At 45.5% G+C, this 26742-nt stretch overlaps 2 protein-coding genes across 7 annotated transcripts in view; one reads left to right on the top strand and one right to left on the bottom strand.

Annotated features, from left to right (window-relative positions):
• The window catches only part of LOC138648861 (inositol-trisphosphate 3-kinase B-like), a 227394-nt gene extending 226842 nt beyond the window's left edge, over positions 1 to 552 (bottom strand). For 3 of the 6 annotated variants that reach the window (XM_069738817.1, XM_069738820.1, XM_069738821.1), the window contains exon 1: positions 484 to 549. The gene's annotated coding sequence lies outside the window, so the exon portion shown is untranslated. Of the gene's footprint in view, positions 1 to 483 lie in introns of all 6 variants that reach the window. The other 3 variants (XM_069738819.1, XM_069738818.1, XM_069738816.1) reach the window with 3 other exon arrangements.
• Positions 553 to 613: 61 nt separating this feature from the next.
• Positions 614 to 26742, top strand: part of EHD1 (EH domain containing 1) — a 26448-nt gene continuing 319 nt past the window's right edge. The window contains exons 1-5 of the mRNA XM_069738815.1: positions 614 to 1115; positions 5175 to 5272; positions 21395 to 21807; positions 22276 to 22440; positions 25165 to 26742. The exon at positions 25165 to 26742 is cut by the window's right edge and continues 319 nt beyond it. Coding sequence (XP_069594916.1) covers positions 712 to 1115; positions 5175 to 5272; positions 21395 to 21807; positions 22276 to 22440; positions 25165 to 25689 — 1605 coding nt within the window. The 5' untranslated portion in view covers positions 614 to 711 and the 3' untranslated portion in view covers positions 25690 to 26742. The remainder of the gene's footprint in view (positions 1116 to 5174; positions 5273 to 21394; positions 21808 to 22275; positions 22441 to 25164) is intronic.

Raw genomic sequence — 26742 nt, 5'->3', positions numbered from 1 at the left:
CAATGCCCCCCCCCCCGCACCAGCCACACACAGTACAATGCCCCCCCACACAGTACATGCCACCCTAACATACAATGTCCCCACAGCACCAGCCACACACAGTACAATGCCCCCCCCCCACAGTACAATGCCCCCACACCAGCCACACACAGTACATGCCACCACAACATACAATGCCCCCCCAGCACCAGCCACACACAGTACAATGCACAATGCCCCCACAACGTACGATGCCCTATAGCCCCAGCCACACACAGCACATGCCCCCACAATGTACAATGTTACCACAGAATGCTGTAGATAAGCCCCTGATACCGGTGGGCTTAGCTCACCCTCCATTTTGGGGGTGACAGGTTCCCTTTACCATCCGCCCTGTCCTGTGCTTGTCTGCACCATTTCTCCAGCACTCACAGGTGCCTCTCTCCTCACTGCTCCTCCCAGACCGGTCACAGTCAGGCATCAGTAACATCTGCCATCACTGACCCTGATGAGCTGCCGGCCCCGGCTGCTCCCTCCTCACACTGCAGAGCCGGCTCCTTTCCTTCCCAGCAGGCAGTGCGCACAGGCAGCTGACTGGACTGAGACTGAAGGAGGCCCCGCCCCTGCCGGTGACGTCATTAAGCCATCCGCTCCGTCCGTTCTAGTCAGTCACAGTCCCCCCCCAGGAGCTGAGCGCGCTCCGGTCCCGTTACAGCCGCTCCGGTCTCCGCCATGTTCAGCTGGTCCAGCAAAGACGGGCGTAGGAAAAACGAGCCCGAGCTCTTCCAGACGGTGGCGGACGGGCTCCGCAGACTGTACACCCAGAAGCTGCTGCCGCTGGAGGAGACCTACCGCTTCCACGACTTCCACTCCCCGGCGCTGGAGGATGCGGACTTCCACAACAAGCCCATGGTGCTGCTGGTGGGGCAGTACAGCACGGGCAAGACCACCTTCATCCGCCACCTGATGGAGCAGGACTTCCCCGGCATGAGGATCGGCCCGGAGCCCACCACCGACTCCTTCATCGCGGTCATGCACGGCCCGGTGGAGGGGGTCCTGCCCGGGAACGCGCTGGTCGTGGACCCCAAGAAACCGTTCAGGAAGCTCAGCGCCTTCGGGAACGCCTTCCTCAACAGGTCAGTGACCCTGTATGTATGGACCTGCAGGAGAACTACAAGTCCCAGCCTCCCCTGGCTGCCAATACTGCCTATAGGAGAGAGGAGGAAACTGAACCTTCGCATAACTGTGAAAGTACTGGCCTTAAAGGGGTCGTCTCCATTCCCAGTTAAAAAGTCCTGTACTCACCCTTCCCAGGTCCAGCATTGTGTGCCGCACTGAGGTCACAGAACTGCAGCCGATCAGTGAGCTCGTGTAGACCGAGCGCTCGTACTGGCAGACTGGCTGCAGCCCTGTCAACATGCCATCAGCGCTGCAGACAATCACAATCATCGGTGGAGACCCAGCAGTGGACCCGGGGAGGGTGAGGAAGGTTTTTTTTTTTTTTTTAGTTACAAACTGTGCCCTTGTACTGGGATTTTGTGAAAGGGGACAACTCCTTCTGTGCCAGTCATCCTTCTGTGCCAGTCATCAAGTGTCCGTCCACCGGCCAGTGACAAGGGAGACTCCAGTTATACGGCTTCTGCTTAACCCCTTCACGACGTGTGCCATAATAGTACTACGCATAGCGTGCCCCCTCCCCCCCCTTTGATGTGGGCTCCGGCGGTGAGCCCGCATCTTTCACGGCACATGTCAGCTGTTTTGAACAGCTGACATGTGCCCAGAACAGCCGCGGGTGGAATCGTGATCCACCCGCAGCTGTTAACCTGTTAAATGCCACCGTCAAACGCTGACATCAGCATTTAACACACGCTTCCGGCAATCGTGCCGGATATCCCGCCCATCGGTGACCTGTCATGTGATCACAGGTCACCGATGGGTCGGCGTGACAACCAGAGATCTCCTGCAAACCTCTATGGTTGTCACTGCTAGATTGCTATGAGCGCCCCCTGGTGGTTGGCGCTGATACAAATCAGCAATTCTGCTCCATACAGGCAATCTGATCATCTTGGATTTCTCTAGCATAGCATGACGGACAGCAGGGTGATGAGCATATAGCATTTTAAGGAGTGAATAAACCTGCTGACAGGTTCCCTTAAAGTCCCATTTAGAGGAGGAACACTGATTCCCGACTCGGCCTCCCTAAATAGGCTGCAAATCCCCCGACGGATATTAAATCTCTCATTCATGGGGTGTAAGAGTTTTCAAGCTTGATGTTCTATGCAGAACGATAGTATCAGTGATCGTCCTGAGCGCTCTGGATGGATCAGTCTTTCCTAATGGGCCAGAAGTCCCTTTTTCGCACAGTCACCTATACAAGCGCTGTCTTCTGTGTCCCCGTTCGTGTCATCACCTTCCTCATTTTTTGCAGCTCCTAAGCATAATTGTGTCTCTTCCCTTAAAATCCAGACCAGTGATTATCCTCTAAAGAAATAATTCTGCGATGTCACACGTTCCATTGCAGAGTGACGAATGGCTTGTGGTCATCAGCCCCAATTGATAGAAAAGCTCGGGCGACTTGAATGGAGTCAATTATTCTCCTTATTTTTGAAGGGAACCTGTCACCTTATTCATGATGCCCAACCCATATATTTTTCTGAACACTCCCAGGTTTCGAGGAAGACGTACTTTGAAGATGTGGCCAGAAATGAGATTAGTCCGGCTCTGCTGTAGTGAGAGACCTGTGGATCCCCTGATTACATACACTGGTGAGACCTGTCGATCACCTCCAGCAGCGTTGTGAGAAGCCAGATTAGTCTCCTGACTATGGTCCCTGGCCGGATCTTCTAGCTATATTATATCTTTGCTGCATGCTACCTGTGGTTTGGGTTGGATGAGTCAGATGACCGGTTCCCTTTAACTGAAGGGATTCCAATGAAATGAGGAAATGAGATGAGATTGCAGTCAATGTATTTCCCAAATAAAGGGACCGCACTCCTTACAGCTAGGAGAGCCCCGTCACTGCAGGCCACTATGCTCTGGGTTATTCCCATCTGTAGAAGATGTCACTTATCCAGGCTAAAAATACAGATATTCCCAGAAGTGAGTTATCCCCTATCCATAGAATGGGGCGGAAGAGTGTTGCTAGAACTCGGCTTTATTCATTCTCTATGGGACTGTTTGGGTAGAGCGCTGTACTAGGCTATCTCCGGCAGTCCCACAGAATGGATGGCGCGGTGGTGACTAATGCCCTCTGCAGATCAGCTTGTTCTCAGGACCGGTGATGACCTCCACCTATTCTGGGGACACGTGATAACTTCTAACAATGGGAATTAATGGCGCTCCATCATGGAAATGTCAATAGATGAACTCGCTGTCCTCATCGCCAACTGATGGCACTTGTGTTGTGGCACCGTGACTTGCCATTTGCTCTCTAATAATCCCGTGTGACTCCACCATGACTGAGGGGGCGCAATATATTCCTGGACTGAGCGGCGTCTGCTGCTGTGACCGGCAGAACGTGTTTTCTTCATAGTTCTAACTCTTTTACATTCTTTGTTTCCCCACAGACAGATGGTCTTGTATTTCTCAGGCCTGTCTTCCAGATACGGGAAGGAAATCCTCCCTTGCCCTGACTTTAGCTATCCTTTACCCAAATATAAAGTGTTTTGTTTGTTTTTTTTTCTCCTTTTCGTGGCCCTTGGTAGAAGGGACTCTTTGTACAATTGGCAACACACCATGTGATCAGCTTATGTGGGAGATGAGCCTCCTTCGGAGGTGGTGGCACTGGCTTTTGCTACTCTCCCTTATGCATGCATGCATACATACATACATACATACATACATACATACATACATTACATTACATTACATTACATTACATTACATACATACATACTCGATGGAGTTGAGCATGCATGTGTATCGAGGAGCTGAAAGAGATGGCTGAACTCCAAATGGGTGGTCAGTTAAATCTAAGCTGTAGAGCCGCTTTACCTTGTTTTAGATTATTTGCACAATGGGTTTACCAACGTTTCCACTTGTATAAGGTTGATTTCCAGGAGATGGGTCATGTCACCAAAGGTGCACTTATACTACTCGATTATAGCGAGTGACCATTCCTAGCAACACTTGGACAATGTAAACAGGCTCCTGAAGACTGAGCAAAACACTGATTCTCCAGGTGAAATGATCTTTTGGCTTGCTTCAAAGATCAATGTTCTCGGCAGCACATAAAGAGGACCTGTGCTGCCGAGAACAATAACAATGAACATGCCCTGAATGATCGATTACTGATCATTTTAGGTGCAGTCAGCCTATGTTAAAAAGCTATTAAACTACCGCAGATCGACCAAATATAGAGCCGATTAGTGGTCATTTAACGCCGCAGCTCGGCTGGGGTAACATAGCCTAATATACTGTATCTAACATACTTCACTACATACTGTATAGCACCATTCACAATGGATCTACAGATATAGCGTGCAGACTGGGCTGTCAGTGATCACTGATGTATAATCCTCTTGGCCATAGTCCGATGACAGCTGTCACCCCATGAATATATGTTCTCCACCAAGTGCACATACTTATAATGCATTTTTGGACCTCCAGAATGCCGATGGTGGGGGGCCCAGCACTACCGCTGTGTTCCCATGACGTGTCACATGATATAAGAATGCCCCCGTGCCCTTTAACGGACAGTCGCTAGTTTTCACAGAGATTTTTAGAAAACTAATATCCTTTTTCTTGCTTCAGACGCTGCTGCACTTGACTTCACCCCTAAATGGCTTTTGTGCATTGGCCGCTCCCACCCTGGAGAAGTATGTGTGATTCACCAGCGGCGGAGTCGTGCCAGGGTCTCGGCAGCACAGGAACGCTAGGACGCAGTTATACATGTGGAATAGGCATTGTAGCAGCACTGGGTATAAGGGGCCATTGTGCTACCTGGGGACGAATAGCTGTCATTTTGCAATAAAAAAAACAAAACGTATTTTGTATAGGCTCCTAACTGCTGACAGCCATGATTGTGCTCATTGCTGCGCCACTGAAGGTACCACATTGGCACCTGCGCGAGGACTACAAATACTCATCTGTCTGATGAGACATGTCCAGGTGACCACGGCACATAACAGCTCCAGACGCCTGCCATAGAGCATTTGTTAGTGCAAAACTCTAACCGATTATTTCCTTGCCTTTAGGTTCATGTGCGCTCAGTTACCTAACCCCGTCCTGGAGAGCATCAGCATCATAGACACCCCTGGGATCTTGTCTGGGGAGAAACAAAGGATCAGTAGAGGTAAGTGTGAACACACCCTATATAGCGGGTTACAACACCGCAGTATATGCGCAGAACACTCCCACCAGTGTTATTCCATAGGGCTGTTCAGATTTCATTTTCCTCATCGGCTGACTGTCCCTGTGAATAAATCGCTGCATGCGCTATTCTCTTCCGTTTTTCTGATGTTCTCGGAGGGACCAAATTGAAGCTCAGGCGTCTGCTCACTGTTACGATAGACTGAAGGGTTCGTGACCCTTTAATGATAAGCATGGGCCTTCAGAGTGTGCACATTGCAGTCATGTGTTTCCATGATGAGACCACATCTTCCGGCTCGGCTTATGTATTGATAGTAGAAGTCTCTGAAGATTTTGGCACTTTACCGTTATTTCCCTGTCTATACAGATTAGGAATGCACTAGAGAGCGCGACTCGATGGCAATTTGGACACGAACCATAGACGAAAGTGCTAATATTTTATTTTTTTTCTGGGCAACCACTTTAAGCTCACATTAATCAAATCAATTTTGCCTACAGGTTCATCATCTTTTTTATATACGTAGCAGTATTAAAGGGAATATGTCCATAATTTTTGTTGTCTGAGAGCAGCATGATGTGGGGGCTGAGACTCTGATCCCAGTGATATCACTTACTAGGTTGTGTTTACCGGTTCCAATAAAATCAGTGTTTTATCAGCAGGAGATGATCACTATAGGGACATTGTCACACTTGCGAGTACAATGAGAGAAACTCGCATCAATACCTGGGACAGCTGCCGGCACTCGGAAGAAATACATGCGGCCGCACGCTCCGTCCCAAGTGCTGGCGGCAGTGCCGGGTATTGATGTAAGTTTCTTGCATTGCGCTCAGAAGTGTGACCCCGGCCTAGGACTAGTTGTCTCGTGTGGCCTGGTCCAGCCACGCCCCCATTGCTGGTTGGCACAGGAAGGTGCCAGTCAGTCATGTGGGCGGGGTTATGCACAGCTCAGCATTCCGAGCTCTGCTAGGTGTACAGCAGTGAAAACTGTGATTGTGTTACAACTTGTGCTGCTGACGTCATCTGTGCAGTTTTGTGTGTTGGAGCTATTACCCCCTTGTTTTATGCTTTGTCCTTGAATAATAGTAACTGTCCTCCATCCAAAGTGAGAATAATCAGATTTTGGGGCCGTGAGAAATTCTTCTTCCGTCTAGGGTTGTAGCTATTCCTAGTTGACCATTTAGCAGAGTGAAAGCCTCTTGTGCTGCGGTCGCCCCTTTTAGATGGTACTAGAATGTGAAATAACCCAGAGGGTGTAGCACATTCCTCAGTATGTGGAGGGAGAGGAGGAATGCCGGCCGGCGGGGCGTTGTGGGACCACCGCCAGGATAGAAGAACAGCTATGCAATCACTGGGGATTTCTTTCCGTGTGAGAATTCCCCACCCTGACGTTCCCTGGATAACTGTACCAGGCACTGCCATATCATACGGTGTTTTTACGTACGCCGCGCGTTCACACATGATCAATCTGACGTGCAGTTTACAGAATCTCGTATTCATTGCTGGGATAATGGGGTAATAGCGTATTTAGTGTATTATGATTTTTTGACCATTTTGGGGGAAGAAGAAAAAAACTATGCCATCCTGCTACCTTCGTGGCTTTCTCTGCTGAGCAATGACGACAGCAGCAGCATGGCACCGGATTAGCTGCAGTGGTCACATACCCACTTGTTATAGTGAATATTGATTGTATCCCGGTGAAGCTCGATGCTTTACATCAGCGCCTGTACGTACGCATGGAATACGGCTTACAGAACGTGCTGCTGCCAGTCGTTTACATCAACTCCCCCCTAGAGTGAATTTGTAATAAATTTGTGACTTTATGCCGTTTGCTATATAATGGCCACCTCGGCGAGATGAAAGGTGATTCACCCACCTTGTAAAAATGAAAAGCCGAACCCCTAGTTGATGAAACTTGGGATACACGTCCTAATCGTCTCTTTCTGAGCTATAATAATCTCTGGGCCTTAAAACAAGTTATAACACCCATCAGTACATTACTAATGGGTAATCTTAAAGGGAATGCGTCACAAGAAATATCCTGTTGTTGAAATCCGATTTTTTCTTTCTTTCTTTCTTTCTTTCTTTCTTTCTTTCTTTCTTTCTTTCTTTCTTTCTTTCTTTCTTTCTTTCTTTCTTTCTTTCTTTCTTTCTTTCTTTCTTTCTTTCTTTCTTTCTTTCTTTCTTTCTTTCTTTCTTTCTTTCTTCACTGATATGAAAAAAATACTATTATTATTATTATTATTATTATTATTATATATATATATATATATATTTTTTTTATATATATATATAAAGAAAACGCACATTAGATTGCAGGCCTCTTTTGTATGATAATAAACTTCTGCTTGGTTTTAACCTTCTGCTTTACCAAAAATATAAGTGTTTTCAATCCAAACACCCTGGATCCCCCAGAGCTGGTTTAAGGCAGCATCTGCCTATTTTTGCTACTTTTCTGAGACTTCTAATCCACAGCAAACTATCCGACACAGACAGCACTGTAATTTCTGCTGTATAATTTGAGAGAATATAACAAATTCCTACATCAAGTAGCCAAAGGGTCGCGGCTCCCCTCCACTACTAATTTCAAAGAGGATCTTTCAATGGCTTTTTTTTTTTTTTTTTAATTAAATGTAGTGCCTCCTTCAATTGGCGCTTCTCTGCTGATTCTGGAACAGTTTTTCTTTTTCTTCTGTGCACTTCCATTCCAAAGTTATGTCCCCAGGAAAAAGTTACATTCTACCAGCTGGGCGTATACCGCTGAGTTTCTTTGTGGGCGTGGCTGTGTTTTGATTGGCCGACCTCAGGTGAGAAAGACAAACGCCCCGATGAGTTCTCTTCTTGGTTGAAGGGAAAATTTGCATCATTATTACCGGGGGACATAACTTTGGAATAGAGGGACATAGAAGAAAAAGAAAAACTGTTCCAGAATCTGTGGAGTAGGGGAAAGTGGAGAAGGGACTCCTTAATTTAACCCCTTTCTGACCTCGGACGGGATAGTACATCCAAGGTCAGATCTCTTGCTTTGATGCTGGCTCCTGCAGTGAGCCCGCATCAAAGCCGGGACATGTCAGCTGTTTTGAACAGCTGACATGTGCCCACAATAGCGGCGGGTGAAATCGCGGTTCACCCGCCGCTATTAACTAGTTAAATGCCGCTGTCAAACGCTGACAGCAGCATTTAACTACCGCTTCTTGCCATCGGGTCGGAAATGAGCGTATCGCCGACCCCCGTCACATGATCAGGGTCAGCGATGCTTCTGCATAGTAACCATAGAGATCCTTGAGACCTCTATGGTTGTTGATGCTGGCTAGCTCTGAGCGCCACCCTGTGGACGGCGCTCATAGTAAGCCTGCAATTCAGCTACATAGCAGCGATCTGATGATCGCTTCTATGTAGCTGAGCCCATCGAGTTGTGCCAGCTTCTAGCCTCCCTTGGAGGCTATTGAAGCATGGCAAAAGTAAAAAAAAAAAAAAAAAAAAAAAAAAAGTTTAAATCGCCCCCCTTTTTGCCCCATTCAAAATAAAACAATAAAAAAATCAAACATACACATATTAAGTATCGCCGTGTTCAGAATCGCTCAATCTATCAATAAAAAATAGCATTAACCTAATCGCTAAACAGCGTAGCGAGAAAAAAATGTAAAACGCCAGAATTGGGTTTTGGTTTTTTTTTTGTCGCCACGACATTGCATTAACCCCTTACCGGCATCGGACGTACTATACCGTCCGATGCCGGCTCCCCTGCTTTGATGCAGGGCTCCGCGGTGAGCCCGCACCAAAGCCGGGACATGTCAGCTGTTTTGAACAGCTGACATGTGCCCGTAATAGGCGCGGGCAGAATCGCGATCTGCCCGCACCTATTAACTAGTTAAATGCCGCTGTCAAACGCAGACAGCGGCATTTAACTACCGCTTCCGGCCGGGCGGCCGGAAATGACGTCATCGCCGACCCCCGTCACATGATCGGGGGTCGGCGATGCTTGTGAATGGTAACCATAGAGGTCCTTGAGACCTCTATGGTTACTGATTGCCCGTCGCTGTGAGCGCCACCCTGTGGTCGGCGCTCACAGCACACGTGCAATTCTGCTACATGGCAGCGATCAGCAGATCGCTGCTATGTAGCAGAGCCGATCGTGCTATGCCTGCTTCTAGCCTCTCATGGAGGCTATCGAAGCATGGCAAAAGTAAAAAAAAAAAAAAGTTTAAAAAAATGTGAAAAAAATAAAAAAAACATAAAAGTTTAAATCACCCCCCCTTTCGCCCCAATCAAAATAAATCAATAAAAAAAATATCAAATCTACTCATATTTGGTATTGCCGCGCTCAGAATCGCCCGATCTATCAATTAAAAAAAAGTATTAACCTGATCGCTAAGCAGCGTAGCGGGAAAAAAATTCGAAACGCCAGAATTACGTTTTTTTGGTCGCCGCGACATTGCATTAAAATGCAATAACGGGCGATCAAAAGAACGTATCTGCACCGAAATGCTATCATTAAAAACGTCATCTCGGCACGCAAAAAATAAGCCCTCAACCGACCCCAGATGATGAAAAATGGAGACGCTACGAGTATCGGAAAATGGTGCAATTTTTTATTTATTTTTTTTTAGCAAAGTTTGGAATTTTTTTTCACCACTTAGATAAAAAATAACCTAGTCATGTTAGGTGTCTATGAACTCGTAATGACCTGGAGAATCATAATGGCAGGTCAGTTTTAGCATTTAGTGAACCTAGCAAAAAAGCCAAACAAAAAACCAATGTGGGATTGCACTTTTTTTGCAATTTCACCGCACTTGGAATTTTTTCCCGTTTTCTAGTACACGACATGCTAAAACCAATGATGCCGTTCAAAAGTACAAGTCGTCCCGCAAAAAATAAGCCTTCACGTGGCCAAATTGACGGAAAAATAAAAAAGTTATGGCTCTGGGAAGGAGGGGAGCGAAAAACGAACACGGAAAAACGAAAAATCCCCCGGTCATGAAGGGGTTAATGGGCGATCAAAAGATCGTATCTGCACAAAAGTGATATCATTTAAAAACGTCGTCTCGGCACGCAAAAAATAAGCCCTCACCCGATCTGAGATCCTAAAAAATGGAGACGCTACAGGTATCGGAAAATGGTGCAAATTTTTTTTTTCTTTTTTTTTTTAAGCAAAGTTTGGAATTCTTTTTTTTTTTCACCACTTAGATAAAAGAGAACCTAGACATGTTTGGTGTCTATGAACTCGTAATGACCTGTAGAATCATGATGGCAGGTCAGTTTTAGCATTTAGTGAAACTAGTAAGCCAAACAAAAGACAAGTGTGCGATTGCACTTTTTTTGCAATTTCACCGCACTTGGAATTTTTTTTTCCCCATTTTCTAGTACACGACATGGTAAAAGCAATGATGTCGTTTAAAAGTACAACTCGTTTTGCAAAAAATAAGCCCTCACATGGCCAAATTGATGGGAAAAATAAAAAAAGTTATGGCTCTGGGAAGGAGGGGAGAGAAAATCGGACACGGAAAATCCCAAGGTCATGTTGGGGTTAAAAAATTTTTTTTTAATGAAAAGTCCTTTTAAGAAAAAGGGCACATGAGAGATTGTGTCAAATAATGATCTCCAATCACCATTATCTTCTAATCCATCATTGCTATGAATGTTTTTCCCACATGGACACAGCACAGCAGAAAGTGAGGAGAATAATGAGCGGCGCCCGTCCCAGCATGCACACGAGCACACGGATGACTTTGGCAGCTGCTTGCTTAAATACTAGTTACACTTTATTTCCAGCTGACTAACCAGTGCTAGCTCAATTGTTCCTGTATTTGTTCTACTCTTCCCTGCCTGGTCAGCAGTTCCTTCATGCTGCAGCAGGAAAAGTTGTGCAGTGGGAGATACAGTGCCTACAAGTAGTATTCAACCCCCTGCAGATTTAGCAGGTTTAATAAGATGCAAATAAGTTAGAGCCTTCAAACAAGAGCAGGATTTATTAACAGATGCATAAATCTTACAAACCAAAAAGTTTTGTTGCTCAGTTAAATTTTTATAAATTTTAAACATAAAAGTGTGGGTCAATTATTATTCAACCCCTAGGTTTAATATTTTGTGGAATAACCTTTATTTGCAATTACAGCTAATTATCGTCTTTTATAAGACCTGATCAGGCCGGCACAGGTCTCTGGAGTTATCTTAGCCCACTCCTCCATGCAGATCTTCTCCAAGTTATCTAGGTTCTTTGGGTGTCTCTTGTGGACTTTAATCTTGAGCTCCTTCCACAAGTTTTCAATTGGGTTAAGGTCAGGAGACTGACTAGGCCACTGCAACACCTTGATTTTTTGCCTCTTGAACCAGACCTTGGTTTTCTTGGCTGTGTGCTTTGGGTCGTTGTCTTGTTGGAAGATGAAATGACGACCCATCTTAAGATCCTTGATGGAGGAGCGGAGGTTCTTGGCCAAAATCTCCAGGTAGGCCGTGCTATCCATCTTCCCATGGATGCGGACCAGATGGCCAGGCCCCTTGGCTGAGAAACAGCCCCACAGCATGATGCTGCCATCACCATGCTTGACTGTAGGTATGGTATTCTTGGGGTCGTATGCAGTGCCATCCAGTCTCCAAACGTCACGTGTGTGGTTGGCACCAAAGATCTCGATCTTGGTCTCATCAGACCAGAGAACCTTGAACCAGTCAGTCTGAGTCCTCCAAGTGATCATGAGCAAACTGTAGACGAGCCTTGACATGACGCTTTGAAAGTAAAGGTGCCTTACGGGCTCGTCTGGAACGGAGACCATTGCAGTGGAGTACGTTACTTATGGTATTGACTGAAACCAATGTCCCCACTGCCATGAGATCTTCCCGGAGCTCCTTCCTTGTTGTCCTTGGGTTAGCCTTGACTCTTCGGACAAGCCTGGCCTCGGCACGGGAGGAAACTTTCAAAGGCTGTCCAGCCCGTGGAAGGCTAACAGTAGTTCCCTAAGCCTTCCACTTCCGGATGATGCTCCCAACAGTGGAGACAGGTAGGCCCAAGTCCTTGGAAAGGGTTTTGTACCCCTTGCCAGCCTTGTGACCCTCCACGATCTTGTCTCTGATGGCCTTGGAATGCTTCTTTGTCTTTCCCATGTTGACCATGTATGAGTGCTGTTCACAAGTTTGGGGAGGGTCTTAAAGGGAACCTGTCACCCCGAAAATCGCGGGTGAGGTAAGCCCACCGGCATCATGGGCTTATCTACAGTATTCTGTAATGCTGTAGATAAGCCCCCGATGTTACCTGAAGAAGACGTTATATTATGCTCACCCAGGGGCGGTCCCGCTGCTGGTCAGGTCGGATGGGTGTCTCCGGTCCGCTGCGGCGCCTCCTATCTTCTTTCCATGACGTCCTCTTCTGATCTTCAGCTCCGGCGCAGGCGTACTTTGCTCTGCCCTCTTGAGGGCAGAGGATAGTACTGCAGTGCGCAGGCGCCGGAAAGGTCAGAGGCCCTGCGCACTGCAGTACTTTGTCTGCCCTCAACAGGGCAGAGCAAAGTACGCCTGCGCCAGAGCCGTGGCTGAAGATCAGAAGAGGACGTCATGGAAAGAAGATAGGAGGCGCCGCAGCGGACCGGAGACGCCCATCCGACCTGACCAGCAGCGGGACCACCCCTGGGTGAGTATAATATAACGTCTTTTTCTCCTTTTTCAGGTAACATCGGGGGCTTATCTACAGCATTACAGAATGCTGTAGATAAGCCCCTGATGCCGGTGGGATTACCTCACCCACGATTTTCGGGGTGACAGGTGCCCTTTAAATAGTCAGAAAAGGCTGGAAAAAGAGATAATTAATCCAAACATGTGAAGCTCATTGTTCTTTGTGCCTGAACTACTTCTTAATACTTTAGGGGAACCAAACAGAATTCCGGTGGGTTGAGGGGTTGAATAATAAATGACCCTCTGAAGAGACTTTTCACAATTTAAAAAATAAAAAAATAAACAAAGAAATAACATTCTTTTTTGCTGCAGTGCATTTCACACTTCCAGGCTGATCTACAGTCCAAATGTCACAATGCCAAGTTAATTCCAAATGTGTAAACCTGCTAAATCTGCAGGGGGTTGAATACTACTTGTAGGCACTGTAAGACTCCAAGTAAATAGTCCAAAGAGCCTGAGCTAGGAAGTGTCTTTCAAACAAGGGTTAATCTCAGAGGAATGAAGAATTATTATTATTATTTATATAGCACCATTGATTCCATGGTGCTGTACATGAGAAGGGGTTGCATACAAATTACAGATATCACTTACAGTAAACAAACTAACAATGACAGACTGATACAGAGGGGCGAGGACCCTGCACTTGCGGGCTTACATTCTACAGGATTATGGGGAAGGAGACAGTAGGGTGAGGGGTTACAGGAGCTCCGGTAGTGGTGAGGAGGCAGCGGGGTCAGTGCAGGCTGTAGGCTTTCCTGAAGAGGTGGGTTTTCAGGTTCCGTCTGAAGGATCCGAATGTGGTTGATAGTTGGACGTGTTGGGGCAAAGAATTCCAGAGGATGGGGGATATTCGGGAGAAGTCTTGGAGGCGATTGGGTGAGGAGCGAATAAGTGTGGAGGAGAGAAGGAGGTCTTGGGAGGACCGGAGATTTTTTGAGGGTCAGATATCAGGAGATATATTTTTATTATACATTTTTTATAGCGCCATTTATTCCATGGCGCTTTACATGTGAAAAAGGGGGCAAATATAGATAAATACAATAAACATCATCAAAAAACAAGGCGCTAACAGGTACAGAAGGAGGGAGGCCCCTGCCCGCGAGGGCTCACAGTCTGCAGGGCATGGGTGAGGATACACTAGGAGGGGGTAAGTATGGAGGTCATGGCGGCTTCTTTCATCTCCATTCAGGTTTCGGAGTGCATCCTACAACTCCAGGTTTTGTAAGCACGTATAACATTGTATAGGGGTTTGTCCCATCAAGACTCCAGAGGCGATGTCCACCCTTCAGGAATTGCGTATGGACATCCAGTTTCCCATGGTCATAACTGCTGGTTTTTGTCTGTCCCAAGAGCCAGATGGGCAGCCATCGCTGGGCTGTCTTAGACAAGGTGTTGTCCTGATGGAACAACGTCTTTAACCATAACTTTTGGCCTAAAATAAAAGCTTAAAAACTGCCTAAACATGAGGCCTTTTAGACAAAAAAAGTATTGATTGTGATGTTTCAATTCTGATGTGTCAGATTGCACAATATAAACTGCATATACTATGAAATCGATGTTAGACCTGCTCCTAGTGCCAGGAAATTAACCCTCTGCACGGACTCCTCAACGCGGGGCAGAATACATAGACGTGAGTGAGGAGCTATTCATGAGGCCAAATGAAATCTTTACAGATCCCCCATCGTCCCCAGATAATGCCGTGCGTAGCGGGCATCGGACCACTCTGTGTTTGGCACCAGGTTCCAGTAACTATGATGAACAATCTCTCGCGTTGTCCGGGATTGTGGTTATTTTGATAAAATATCTTTGTCCAGTTCAGGCAATAAAAATCTCAGCACGGCTCCTAGGAGTGAGCGAGATGTTTGATAACGGTTTTATTGCCGTTCTTCATAGCTTGATTCTATGTGCCTGAAGCTGAAGTCAGCAGGGGCCGCTCAGGCCCATTGTGTTGTGTGCACCCTGGGACCCCCCACTCCAAATACTAACTTGTTCCACTTGAGTGAGCGGAGGAGTAAGTGACAGGGAGGAGGTTTATGCAATGTCAGAGGTATGAGAGCGAGCAGGCGTGCGCTTTATCCTTAGTTTATAGCAAAGTCCAGGTTAGAAATAACAATGTCTGACTTCCAGCAGCGAGGTGTGAGGAGCAGGAGAATGCCCTAGATGTAGAGGGGTAGTCTCAAGTGCTTACCTTGTTTAAAATTGCAAAGCGCTGGAAAGAGTCTGCACGAGTGGGCTCTAGTCGTCCGTGTCTTACAGGGATGTTATCGGTGTTTTCTTGCCACTGTAAACGCTGCATTTTGACAAAAAAATGCAATGTATTAACCCCTTCAAGATGGAGCCCTTTTTCTTTGTTGCGTTTGTTTTTCGCTCCCCTTCTTCCCAGAGCCATAACTTTTTTTTTTTTTTTTTTTTATTATTATTATTTTTCCGTCAAAATGGCCATGTGAGGGCTTTGTTTTTTGCGGGACAAGTTGTACTTTTTAACTACACTATTGGTTTTACCATATCGAGTACTCAAAAACAGGAAAAAAATTCCAAGTGCAGTGAAATTGCAAAAAAAAAAAAAAAGTGCAATTTCACAACTTTTCCTTGGATTGGATTTTTATCATGTTCCCTAAATGCTTAAACTGACCTGCCATTATGAATATCCAGGTCATAATAATGATACCATTTTAGTGTAATACGATCTTTTGATCGCCGGTTATTGCATTTTAATGCAATGTCACGGCGACCAAAAAAAATGTAATGCTCGCCTTTTTAAAAAAAAAAAAAAAAAAAAATTCTTGTTACGCCGTTTAGTAATCCGATTAATTTATTTTTTTTATATTGATTGGAGCGATTCTGAATGCAGCGATACCAAATATGTGTATGTTTGATTTTTTTTTTTTGTTTTGAATGGGGTGAAAGGGTTGTGATTTTAAACTTTTTAATACTTAAAAAAAAAAAAAAAAAATATAAAAATATATATATATATTCTATATCTCTAAGGCTATGTGCACACGTTCAGGTTTTTTCGCGTTAGAATGCATAATGTATGCGTTTTTATCATTTAGAATGCATTCTGTATGTTTTGTGCACATGGATGCGTTTTTTTCCACGAAAAAAACGCATCGCGGTAAAAAAAAATGAGCATGTTCATTATTTTTGCGGATTTTATGCATTTTCCCCGCAATTCTATCCATTTGGGAAAAAACGCATTAAAACGCGTCAAAAACTCTGTAAAAACGCATGCGGATTTCTGGCAGAAATGTCCGGTTTTTGTCAGGAAAATTTCTGCAAGAAATCCTGACGTGTGCACATACCCTTAGGGTCACTTCCGTCTCTGTCTGTCCTTCTGTCACGGATATTCATTGGTCGTGGCCTCTGTCTGTCATGGAAATCCAAGTCGCTGATTGGTCGTGGCTGTTTGCCACGACCAATCAGCAACGGGCAACATGGCCGCTCCTTCCTCCCCGCAGTCACTGCCCGCTCCATACTCCCCTCCAGTCAGCGCTCGCACAGGGTTAATGGCAGCGTTAACCGACCGCAATATGCCGCAGTGTAACACACTCGGTTAACGTTGCTATTAACCTGTGTGACCAACGTTTTACTATTGATGCTGCCTATGCGGCATCAATAGTAAAAAGATCTAATGTTAAAAATAATAATAAAATAAAAAAATCGTTACATACTCACCGTCCGTCGGCCCCTCGGATCCACAACACGCCTTTCCCGCTCGCGACGCTCTGGTAACCGGTCCATGCTGCGATCTCTCGAGATGACGTAGCGGTCTCGCGAGACCGCTGCGTCATCATCTCGCGAGACCGCAATGCACCCTTGAGACCGGAGCGCGCGACGAGCGTCGGGAACCGCTTCGCTTGGATCCGGGGGCTCCGCAAGGTGAGTATATAACTATTTTTTATTTGATTTTTTTTTTTTTTTTTTTAACAGGGATATGATGCCCACATCGCTATATACTACATGGGCTGTGCAGTATACTACTTTGCTGGGCAATATATTACGTGGACATGCATATTCTAGAATACCCGATGCGATAGAATCGGGCCACCACCTAGTGTATATATGTGTGTGTATATATATATATATATATATATATATATATATATATATATATATATATATATATATATATATATATATATATATATATATATATATATATATATATATATATATATATAATTTATAATTATAATTTTTTTTTTTTTTTTTTTTACTTTAGACATGCTTCAACAGTCTCCATGGGAGACTAGAAGCTGCCGTAACCCAATCTGCTACGTACAGGAGATGACCAGATCGGACCTGTATGTAGCACAATGCCTCACTTGCTATGAGCGCCGACCACCTAGTCTTGTAGTGATAATATCCTGCTGATAAAACACATTGTAAGCCATATTTCTGTGGCTTTTTTTTTTTTTTTTTTTGTAGTTTAAATACTGTAATAATAAAAAAAAAAGTAATACAAATAGAAAAAATTCCTAACCAGTGTGAATTGTTACTCGTATTTTTGTTGTTTTTGCCCACTACGCTGTGGCACCTGATTCTCTATAGAGCGTCATCCACCGTCCTGGACAGTCCGTGTAATTCTCCTAGGAAACATCCTCTATATGTTGGAACAGACGTTTCTAGTTATATTTGGGGGGAAAATCGCGTCTCGGCCTTATAAGGGGGTCTCGCATCTGACCCTTGACTTTCCAAATCCCACAAGAGTAAAGACTGAACCAAGGAAAACTTGGAGCCTCTTACGAGCTTCTTCAGACGTACAGAACCATGTTTCTTAGTTTTGTCAGCCCATCGTCATGGAAATGCTGAGAAAATGGAGGGGGGAAAAAATAGGAAAATCTGTTGTGGCGCTCTCAGGCGGAATGTACAAAATACATTTTTATTGCTGGTTGTCATTGATGACAGGCTGAGGTCTCCAGAGATGCGTCAGTAATGGCTGACAGCTGTTCCCCGGCCCACCGCAAGAAACCCCCTCATCAGTAGAGAAAGTGAAAGTTTCATACTTGAGGCTGCGAGTCTCTGACTTATCTGGAGAAGAGATCTTCATGTGTAAAAATAGCCGCCGACCGCTGGCATCGTGTGTCATTCACAGTCCGCTCTTCCTGCATTATTCCAGTAGGTGGTTGATCCATCACCCAGTATGGCCGCAAACCCGAACATCAACCCATTAATGCTTTTACTATATAATGATTAATAATTTTTTTATTTATATAGCGCCAACATATTCCGCAGCACTTTACAATTAAGCGGGGACATGTACAGACAATAAATTCAGTACAAGTTAAGACAAATTAAACAGTGACATTAGGGGTGAGATCCCTGCTCGCAGCTTACAATCTACAAGGAAATGGGGGGACACAATAGGTGAAAAGTGCTTGTTATTTCAGGTCTGGCAATTATAATAAATATGGATTTTCATACAAAGCTGCAGGATCCGGTCATCAGCCCGTGTGTTTAAGTGCAATAGTCAAGTATATAGAGCTCAAAGACCAAGGCTGGCCGACCCTTTATGTGCATTATTCACATACACGTCATTTTTTCCAGGAAAAAAACACGTTAAGGTACCGTCACACAAAGCGACGCTGCAGCGATACCGACATCGATCCGGATCGCTGCAGCGTCGCTGTTTGGTCGCTGGAGAGCTGTCACACAGACCGCTCTCCAGCGACCAACGATCCCGAGGTCCCCGGTAACCAGGGTAAACATCGGGTTACTAAGTGCAGGGCCGCACTTGGTAACCCGATGTTTACCCTGGTTACCATCCTAAAAGTAAAAAAAACAAACGCTACATACTTACCTACCGCTGTCTGTCCTCGGCGCTCTGCTTCTCTGCTCTGGCTGTGAGCGCCGGGCAGCCGGAAAGCAGAGCGGTGACGTCACCGCTCTGCTTTCCGGCCGCTGTCCTCACAGCCAGAGCAGAGAAGCAGAGCGCCGAGGACAGACAGCGGTAGGTAAGTATGTAGCGTTTGTTTTTTTTACTTTAACGATGGTAACCAGGGTAAACATCGGGTTACTAAGCGCGGCCCTGCGCTTAGTAACCCGATGTTTACCCTGGTTACCAGCTAAGACATCGCTGAATCGGTGTCACACACGCCGATTCAGCGATGTCTACAGGGAGTCCAGCGACGAAATAAAGTTCTGGACTTTCTTCCCCGACCAGCGACAGCACAGCAGGGGCCTGATCGCTGCTGCCTGTCACACTGGACGATATCTCTAGCGAGGACGCTGCAACGTCACGGATCGCCAGCGATATCGTCTAGTGTGACGGTACCTTTAGTTGCCGGAGTTCCGAGTCACTGCTGCATTTCTCATTAATGCCGTGTTACAGACCTGAAACTTCCACCTTAACCGTGTGAGTATTTACTCCTCTCGATCCAAAGTGGGCAGCACCTTGGTCCTGCCCTTCCAGGGCTAGGTGTCATAAGGCCACGTTCACACGTTCAGTATTCAGTCAGTATTTGCAAGCCAAAACCACAAGTGGTTGATAAAAAATAGTGGTGACCGGTTTCTATTATACTTTTCCTCTGATTGTTCCTCTCCTAACTTCCTTAGATTTTTGCAGAAAAACCTAATATCTGCGGGTTGTTTTTTTTTTTTTTTTGCTGTGTTTTTACACGTATTCATTGCTTTCTATGGGTGTAAAAAATGCTGAAAGTGACATGGTGCAGTTTTCCAATTCAGTCTGGAAAAAAGTCTGTACATCAGATTTCTGAAATGTCACAGCTTTTACTGGTACTGTAAAGTGCAGCTGAAAATTTGCTTTAAAAAATGCAGCAAAAATGCCACATGTGAACATGGCCTAAATCACGGAGTTAAGGTTTTTCATTCAGTGCCATTGCCCCCAGTGTATAATATCCAGCCCCGAGCCATGCTGTCTGACCTTACTTATGTGGGGGACAGAACGGCTGGTGGTGCGGAGCTCGCGGATACCAGCGCGGTCCTTCATTTCTACCGTCTGAATCTTCCATCCCCTGTGAGAGATTATTGAGAAGTGGAAGGAACCGCAGCAAGTCTGCCATGATGTGGAGACCCCGTAACGTAACAGATTGGGGGGGCTGAATGCTGAGGAGCAGAGGGCAGAAAAGTCACTAATGCTCTGCTGACTCCATAACTGACCTCTGATGTTAACCTCAGCACAAACTCTGAACCCCCGCCAGGAGCTTCATGGCTGAGCAGCTGCATACAGCCTTACATCACCAAGCACAATGACAAGGGTCAGATGCAGTAGTGTAAAGTCACCACCACTGGACTCAGAGGAAAACCTTTCCATTTCTCCTATCTGGCATCTGCTGGAGGAGTCTGGAGAGAATACCAGATCGTTACCTGCCTGACTGCATGGTGTCGGCTGTAGTTTGATGCAGGAAGGATAATACTATGGGGCGTTTTCAGCAATCCGTACTTGGTTCTTGTGAAAGAGTTTCTTTATGTTCAGTATACAAGACATTTCGGTCAATTGTAACCTTTATCTATGTAAGAACGTTTTGGGGAAGGCCCTTTTTCTGTTCCCAATGAATGGAGCGTGTGAGCCCTGTCCTCTCCTCCAACATTAGTATCTGACACACCGTCTTCTGGATGAAAAGCCAAAAATTCCAACAAACGCCTCCAAAATCTTGTACAAAGTCTTCCCATAAGAGCTGGAGCCGCTTTATCTGCAAAGCACCAACTCCATATTAATTCTTCTGGGATCTTACACGACCTCATGGAGGTGTCCAAACTCTTGTATCCAGATGGTATATGTGCCAGAACCAGCAGAACAATGTAAGGATACCAGTGAGGTGCCACAATTGCAAGGCTTGACACTAATGTTTTGCCATGGATGTGACACACAAGGTATCGATGGCATTAGATATCGACATCCTCCAGAGAGAATTTGCCACCAGTGATGATTCTTATAGAGCGACCTCGGCATAGCGAGCTCTCCGGAGTATGGTCGAGCCGAACAAGATAGCTGCCGGGCGACCTACTCTGTCCACCATCCAAGGTGTATGAAGGAGCTTTAAAGCAGTTGTCCGCGACTTTAAATTAGTTGTCCACTACTAGGACAATCTCTTCTTGATCAAAATGTTTGGACCTGATAAAATAATAAAGCCTATACTCGCTTCCCTTGCCGGCCAGTTCCCCCAGTGTCTGCACTCGCGGTCCCGGGGCTCTCGTGCGGTTGTTGTGACACGTGACCCCCGGTGCCCAATCGCTGTCCCTACCTTCGGACTAATCTATCCCGAAGAGGAAGTCCGGGCCGAACCTGATCCTGCGCCTGGGTGAGTTTAGGCAGACAAAGCTTCCGTATATTAGGCGACCTCTCGTATGTGGTGTACCAAGCGGCCTTTTTCTTTCTTGCTACGTCCTCTACGTGTCGGCAGGTATCTCTGCATCTAAGTTAGATACTACGTACCCCTGAATCTCTTATGAAGTATCTAACCCTCTTTTGCTTCTTTGCCACAGGCTATGACTTTGCGGCAGTCTTGGAGTGGTTCGCTGAACGCGTGGATCGCATCATTCTGCTTTTTGACGCTCACAAGTTGGACATATCCGATGAATTTTCTGAGGTCATCAAAGCTCTCAAAAACCACGAGGATAAAATCCGAGTTGTCTTAAATAAGGCTGATCAGATTGAAACCCAACAGCTGATGAGGGTCTACGGGGCCCTGATGTGGTCACTGGGGAAGATCATTAACACTCCAGAGGTGGTGCGTGTGTACATCGGCTCATTCTGGTCCCATCCTCTGCTCATCCCGGACAACCGCAAATTGTTTGAAGCCGAGGAGCAAGACTTATTTAAGGACATTCAGTCCTTACCCCGGAACGCTGCCCTCCGCAAGCTAAATGACCTCATTAAAAGGGCCAGACTGGCTAAGGTAAGCAGAAGGGATTGATTGCCATTCATTCTGGCTCGAAAAGGGTCCTAAGTGGAGGGCTCTTCTGCGTCATCCAACCCCGCGACTGAGGGTGTTCTCTGCATGAAATGATAGTGGTCCACTCGGCAGATACATAGTCCTAGAAGCCACCTCACTCACCTTCTTGAAACCGTACATGCATGTAATAGTAAGCCAGGCCAGGCGGCATTTCAGTCCTTACGCCATAATGTCCTTGATAATACTTAAAATGCTTGAAGTGATCGCCGTTGGTTTTGAAAACACAGTAAAAATGGATTTCAAACCCTCACTAATTGGATGACTATGACCTATCTCTAAGGGATAGCTCCTCAATATCGTAGTCCTGAAAACACCCTTTAATAATAAACTCCATACAGTTTTAGGGAGACTAACCTTACATGTAATAAAGAACAAAACCTTTTCGTAATATGTCCCCTGTTTCCCTTTCAGGTCCACGCTTACATCATTAGTGCTATAAAAAAGGAAATGCCAAATGTCTTTGGTAAGGACAACAAGAAGAAAGAGCTGATCAGCAACCTGGCCGAGATTTACATAAAAATAGAGAAAGAGCAGCAGATCTCACCCGGAGACTTCCCCAGCCTGAAGAAAATGCAGGTATAAGGTTTATAAAAATGGGGAGAAAATTAGTGATGAGCGAAGGAGTTCAGGATAAGGTGTTATCCAAGCATGCTCATATGCTAACAGAGTGGCTCTGGCAGGCTCGAAAAATATGATCGAGTCCTTGCGGCTGTTCGACAGCTGTATCACATGCAGGGATAGCCTAACAAACAGGTAATCCCTGCAGGTGTTGCAGCTGTCGGACAGCCACAAGACATGAAGGTGCGGGGACTCATATTTTTTCAGCACGCTGAAGACACTCGGTTAGCACTCCAGCATGATCGCTCATCACTAGTGATAATGTGTACAGATTTACCAGATATTCAGCCATTTTCTTAGGCCTCTTTCACACTTCGGTTTATCAGGTCCCGTCACAATCTGTCGATTTTTGAGAATGCAGGATCCTGAGAAAAAAAATTGCAGGATCCTGCATTTTCTCATAGACTTGTATTAGCAACGGATTGTGACGGATGGCCTCACGTTTCATCCGTCTTTCACTGGATCCTGCGTAAAAAAAAAAACAACAACAAAAAACGGTCCGTTGGTCAGAGAAAACGTTCAGAGGAACGTTTTTTCTGCACGTCGGAAAATCTGTCAGCGATGCATCCTGCGCTGCCCGTCACTGGCTACAATGGAAGCCTATGGCTACAATGGAAGCCTATGGACACAGGATCCGTCGCTGACTGTGAAAAGCAGGAATCCAGCGACGGGTCCCGCCTTTTCAAACTAAGCATGTGAGGAAGAATCGCTCTTTCTCTTTTTACTATTGATGCTGCCTATGCAGCATCAATAGTAACAAGATATAATGTTTAAAAATAATTAAAAAAAAACCAAAACGCAGTATTCTCACCTACCTGCGTTCCCGCGCAGCATCACCGATGCTCCCAGCAGCATCGGTAACGCTGCGCGGGAACGCCGGTAGATTAGAATACTGCGTTTTTTTTTGTTTTGTTTTTTTATATATAGTTTTTTTTGTTTTTTTTTTTAAACCTGGTTTGTGTTGTGTATGCGTTTTTGCAGCGGAAAACGGCTGCGAAGACTCATACGCAACAGGTGCACATAGCCTCGACGGGTCCGTCAGAAAGATGGGCCCAGTGCACACGTTTTCCATGATCTGCACAGGATCCGTCATTTCAACGTTTTGACGGATCCTGTGCAGATTTGGAAGACTGAAGTGTGAAAGAGGCCTTAGTGTTACCAGATGGCCAGAAAATTTCATACAGCAACACAGTAACGTCCTCTGTTTTTGCTGTTCATAGTCTCTGGTGTATGAGAAGAGCACCCTGTAGTTAGGCCATTAAAGGGGTATGCCCATCTCCATTTCCTATCCCAATATGTAGCCGGTGTAATAATATTATTAGCAAATGTCTCCATTAGAAATGTAGTATAGTTCTGATTTAGCTATGTCACACACCCTTTGTGCAGGGCATTGCAGTAGCTTAGTTATCCACGGTTCCAACCACTAGCAACTAACACTATCACTGAGTGGTCGTAACTATGGATACCTAAGTTACTGCAATGCCCTGCACTTGGGGTGAGTGACATTGCTAATCAGAAGAACTGTACAACTCAGAAGAACTGTACAACATTTGTAATTGGAGGCATTTGCTAATATTATTATTACATCTTCTACATATTGGGATAAGGTCTTAGAGATGGGAATACCCCTTTTAAATACAAATGTGTGACACTGGCCTGAGTACGAACAGCGCTGCACAGACTGGCGGCAAGTCTCCTGCCCTAAACTCAGCAGCCTCATATGCCAGTCAGCAAGGCCGTTCAGTTTGGGTCGGCAGACCTGCGGCCGGTCCATAATTGCTCTGCAAAACGCAGAGTATTCTTAGGCTAGGTTCACACTGCGTTGTGTGAACCCGTTTAACGGACTGTTACACCGCGGTGTAACGTAGTCCGTTAACGCCGCCATTACTTTCAATGGCGAGCGCATCGCTAGCGCATGCCCACAATGGGCGTGCGCTAGCAATGTGCCGTCATTGAGTGACGGACCCGAGACACGGGCTGCAGCGTTTCCGGGTCCATCACTGCTAGCGCAGATGGAGCTAGCAGAGCTCTATCTGCGCTAGCGGGATGCAAACGCCGGCACTCGCGCTAACAGCAGCCCGTTAACGTATGTGCTGAACGGGCTGCTGCTAACGCAATGTGAACTAAGCCTTACAATGGAAGACCCAGCAGTCGGCCCAAGTTTTCCAATGTGAGAATGGTCTTGCGTTTTCATGCCTGAGTGCAACTTTCTGCTCATGCAGAGACGAGACTTAAAGAAGCCGTCACTCAGTATATAAAGAAATGATTTAATTTTCCACTATCCTTTCTATAGGAGTTCCTCCGTTCTGAAAATCCCTGCTTACTGTTCTCCAGTAGGAATCCATTGGATAACAATCTGCCTTGATTGTGTTACATTCACAGAGCTTCCCTGGCCATTTTGCGACACAACTATGCGAACACGTGATGAGAAGAGATTGTTATCCAATGGTAGTAAACGACAAATGGCAGCAAGTGGAGATATTGACAACTATGAAAGAATAATTGTGAAATCGAAACTTTGATTATACAATTAATAACTTTATTTTCTGAAACCATAATACCCCATTATTATGGATACATTAGGACAAGTAAATTGCAAATATACAATTTTCCAAATACCAGCGTGTAAAAGACTGAGTGTGTCTTGTTTTTCCCTTTTTTTTTTTTTTTTTTTTTTTTAAGGAAATTTTAATGACTCAGGACTTTTCGAAGTTCCAGTCCATAAAGCCAAAGTTGCTGGATGCAGTCGAAGACATGCTGGCTAACGACATCGCTAAGCTTATGGTCCTGGTCCGAAAGGAGGAATCGCAAATGACAAACCAAATAGTCAAAGGTGGAGCATTTGAAGGAACCATGAATGGTCCGTTTGGCCATGGATACGGAGAGGGAGCCGGAGAGGGAATTGATGACGTAGAATGGGTAGTAGGTAAAGATAAACCAACCTACGATGAGATATTTTACACACTTTCTCCCGTCAATGGAAAAATCACCGGTGCCAGTGCCAAAAAGGAGATGGTGAAGTCCAAGCTGCCCAACACAGTTTTGGGCAAAATCTGGAAGTTAGCAGATGTGGACCGAGACGGCTTTCTTGATGATGAAGAATTTGCTTTAGCCAATCACTTAATAAAAGTGAAGTTAGAAGGGCACGAGCTGCCGGCAGATCTTCCTTCCCACCTAATCCCTCCCTCAAAACGGCGAGGAGAGTGACACCAGCTTCTCACCCACCCATCTGTACCTCTTCAGAGTCTTCCATTATTTTTTTTTTTCCCAGATTCAAGTTCCTCATTGGAAAGAACTACAGCAGTAAAGCAGAGATTCAGTATGTTCATAACGTTTTAAAATAAAATGTTTAAAATATATTCTTACAAAAGCACTCTAAAAAAAACAAAAAAAAAGACTGATTTACTGATGGAGCCAAGGTGATGTATCCGTGCAAGTGTTACGTCCGTTCTGCAGCTGAGGACTTGAGGGGGCATTGCCCTTCTCATATCTCGTTATATAAAGCTATTCTATTCTGTGGGTCCCGGCACCATCTAAGTACGTAAAGGGAGACTCATCCGATTTCAAGGTGGTCATCATGCGGAGTGTCTAATACTCTTTTTTTTTTTTTACACCTTATTTTTGCCTTGCAAAACCGTGAAGCTGCTAAGATTTGTGAACATTGCCTCCCCCTCCAGTGTTATTTTTTTCCAGCATTGTGCGTCACTTCAGCACCTCTAAGAACTGTCCTAAACGATGAGCATGATGGTTATTAGTTTGACCTGATGCTAACCTACACTCCAGCCTTCTTCAGTACTAAGTTTAGAGTTTTATCTTTTTTGTTTTTTGCTGATCATTGCCTTAGTCATAACCTGAAATTACATCTGAAGTGTTATTTAAGGGGTATCTTCATTTCAGATAGAAATGGCGTATACACCGGATCTTCTGCAGATGCAGGTTCCACAGCTATCTTGAGGCTGGTGGTCCCTGACCTCCGTCTTGTGGCTGGGCATGTGGAGATCTCTATCCATTTCTACGGGAATGCGCTGCCACCTCCTTTCACACTGGGATCGTTAATGGTACTGGGGAATCCCAGCTCTAGACATAGGTGGGGATCTTGTGCCTGCATCTATCAAACCAATACGGACTATTCTGTGGGTCAGAACGATCTACGATGGTGGTGCCACTTAAAAGAATTCATTAGTGGACCAGAACGTTTTTACTAGCTCTCTGCTTCTTATTGTTGGAGTGAAACACTGTGCGGCCAAACGTCCACATCCA

Source organism: Ranitomeya imitator, chromosome 9, assembly GCF_032444005.1.
Source record: "Ranitomeya imitator isolate aRanImi1 chromosome 9, aRanImi1.pri, whole genome shotgun sequence".
In the NCBI taxonomy this organism is placed as follows: Eukaryota; Metazoa; Chordata; class Amphibia; order Anura; family Dendrobatidae; genus Ranitomeya; species Ranitomeya imitator.
The sequence above is the reverse complement of the archived record's forward strand: the minus strand, read 5'-3'. Positions and strand labels throughout refer to the sequence as shown.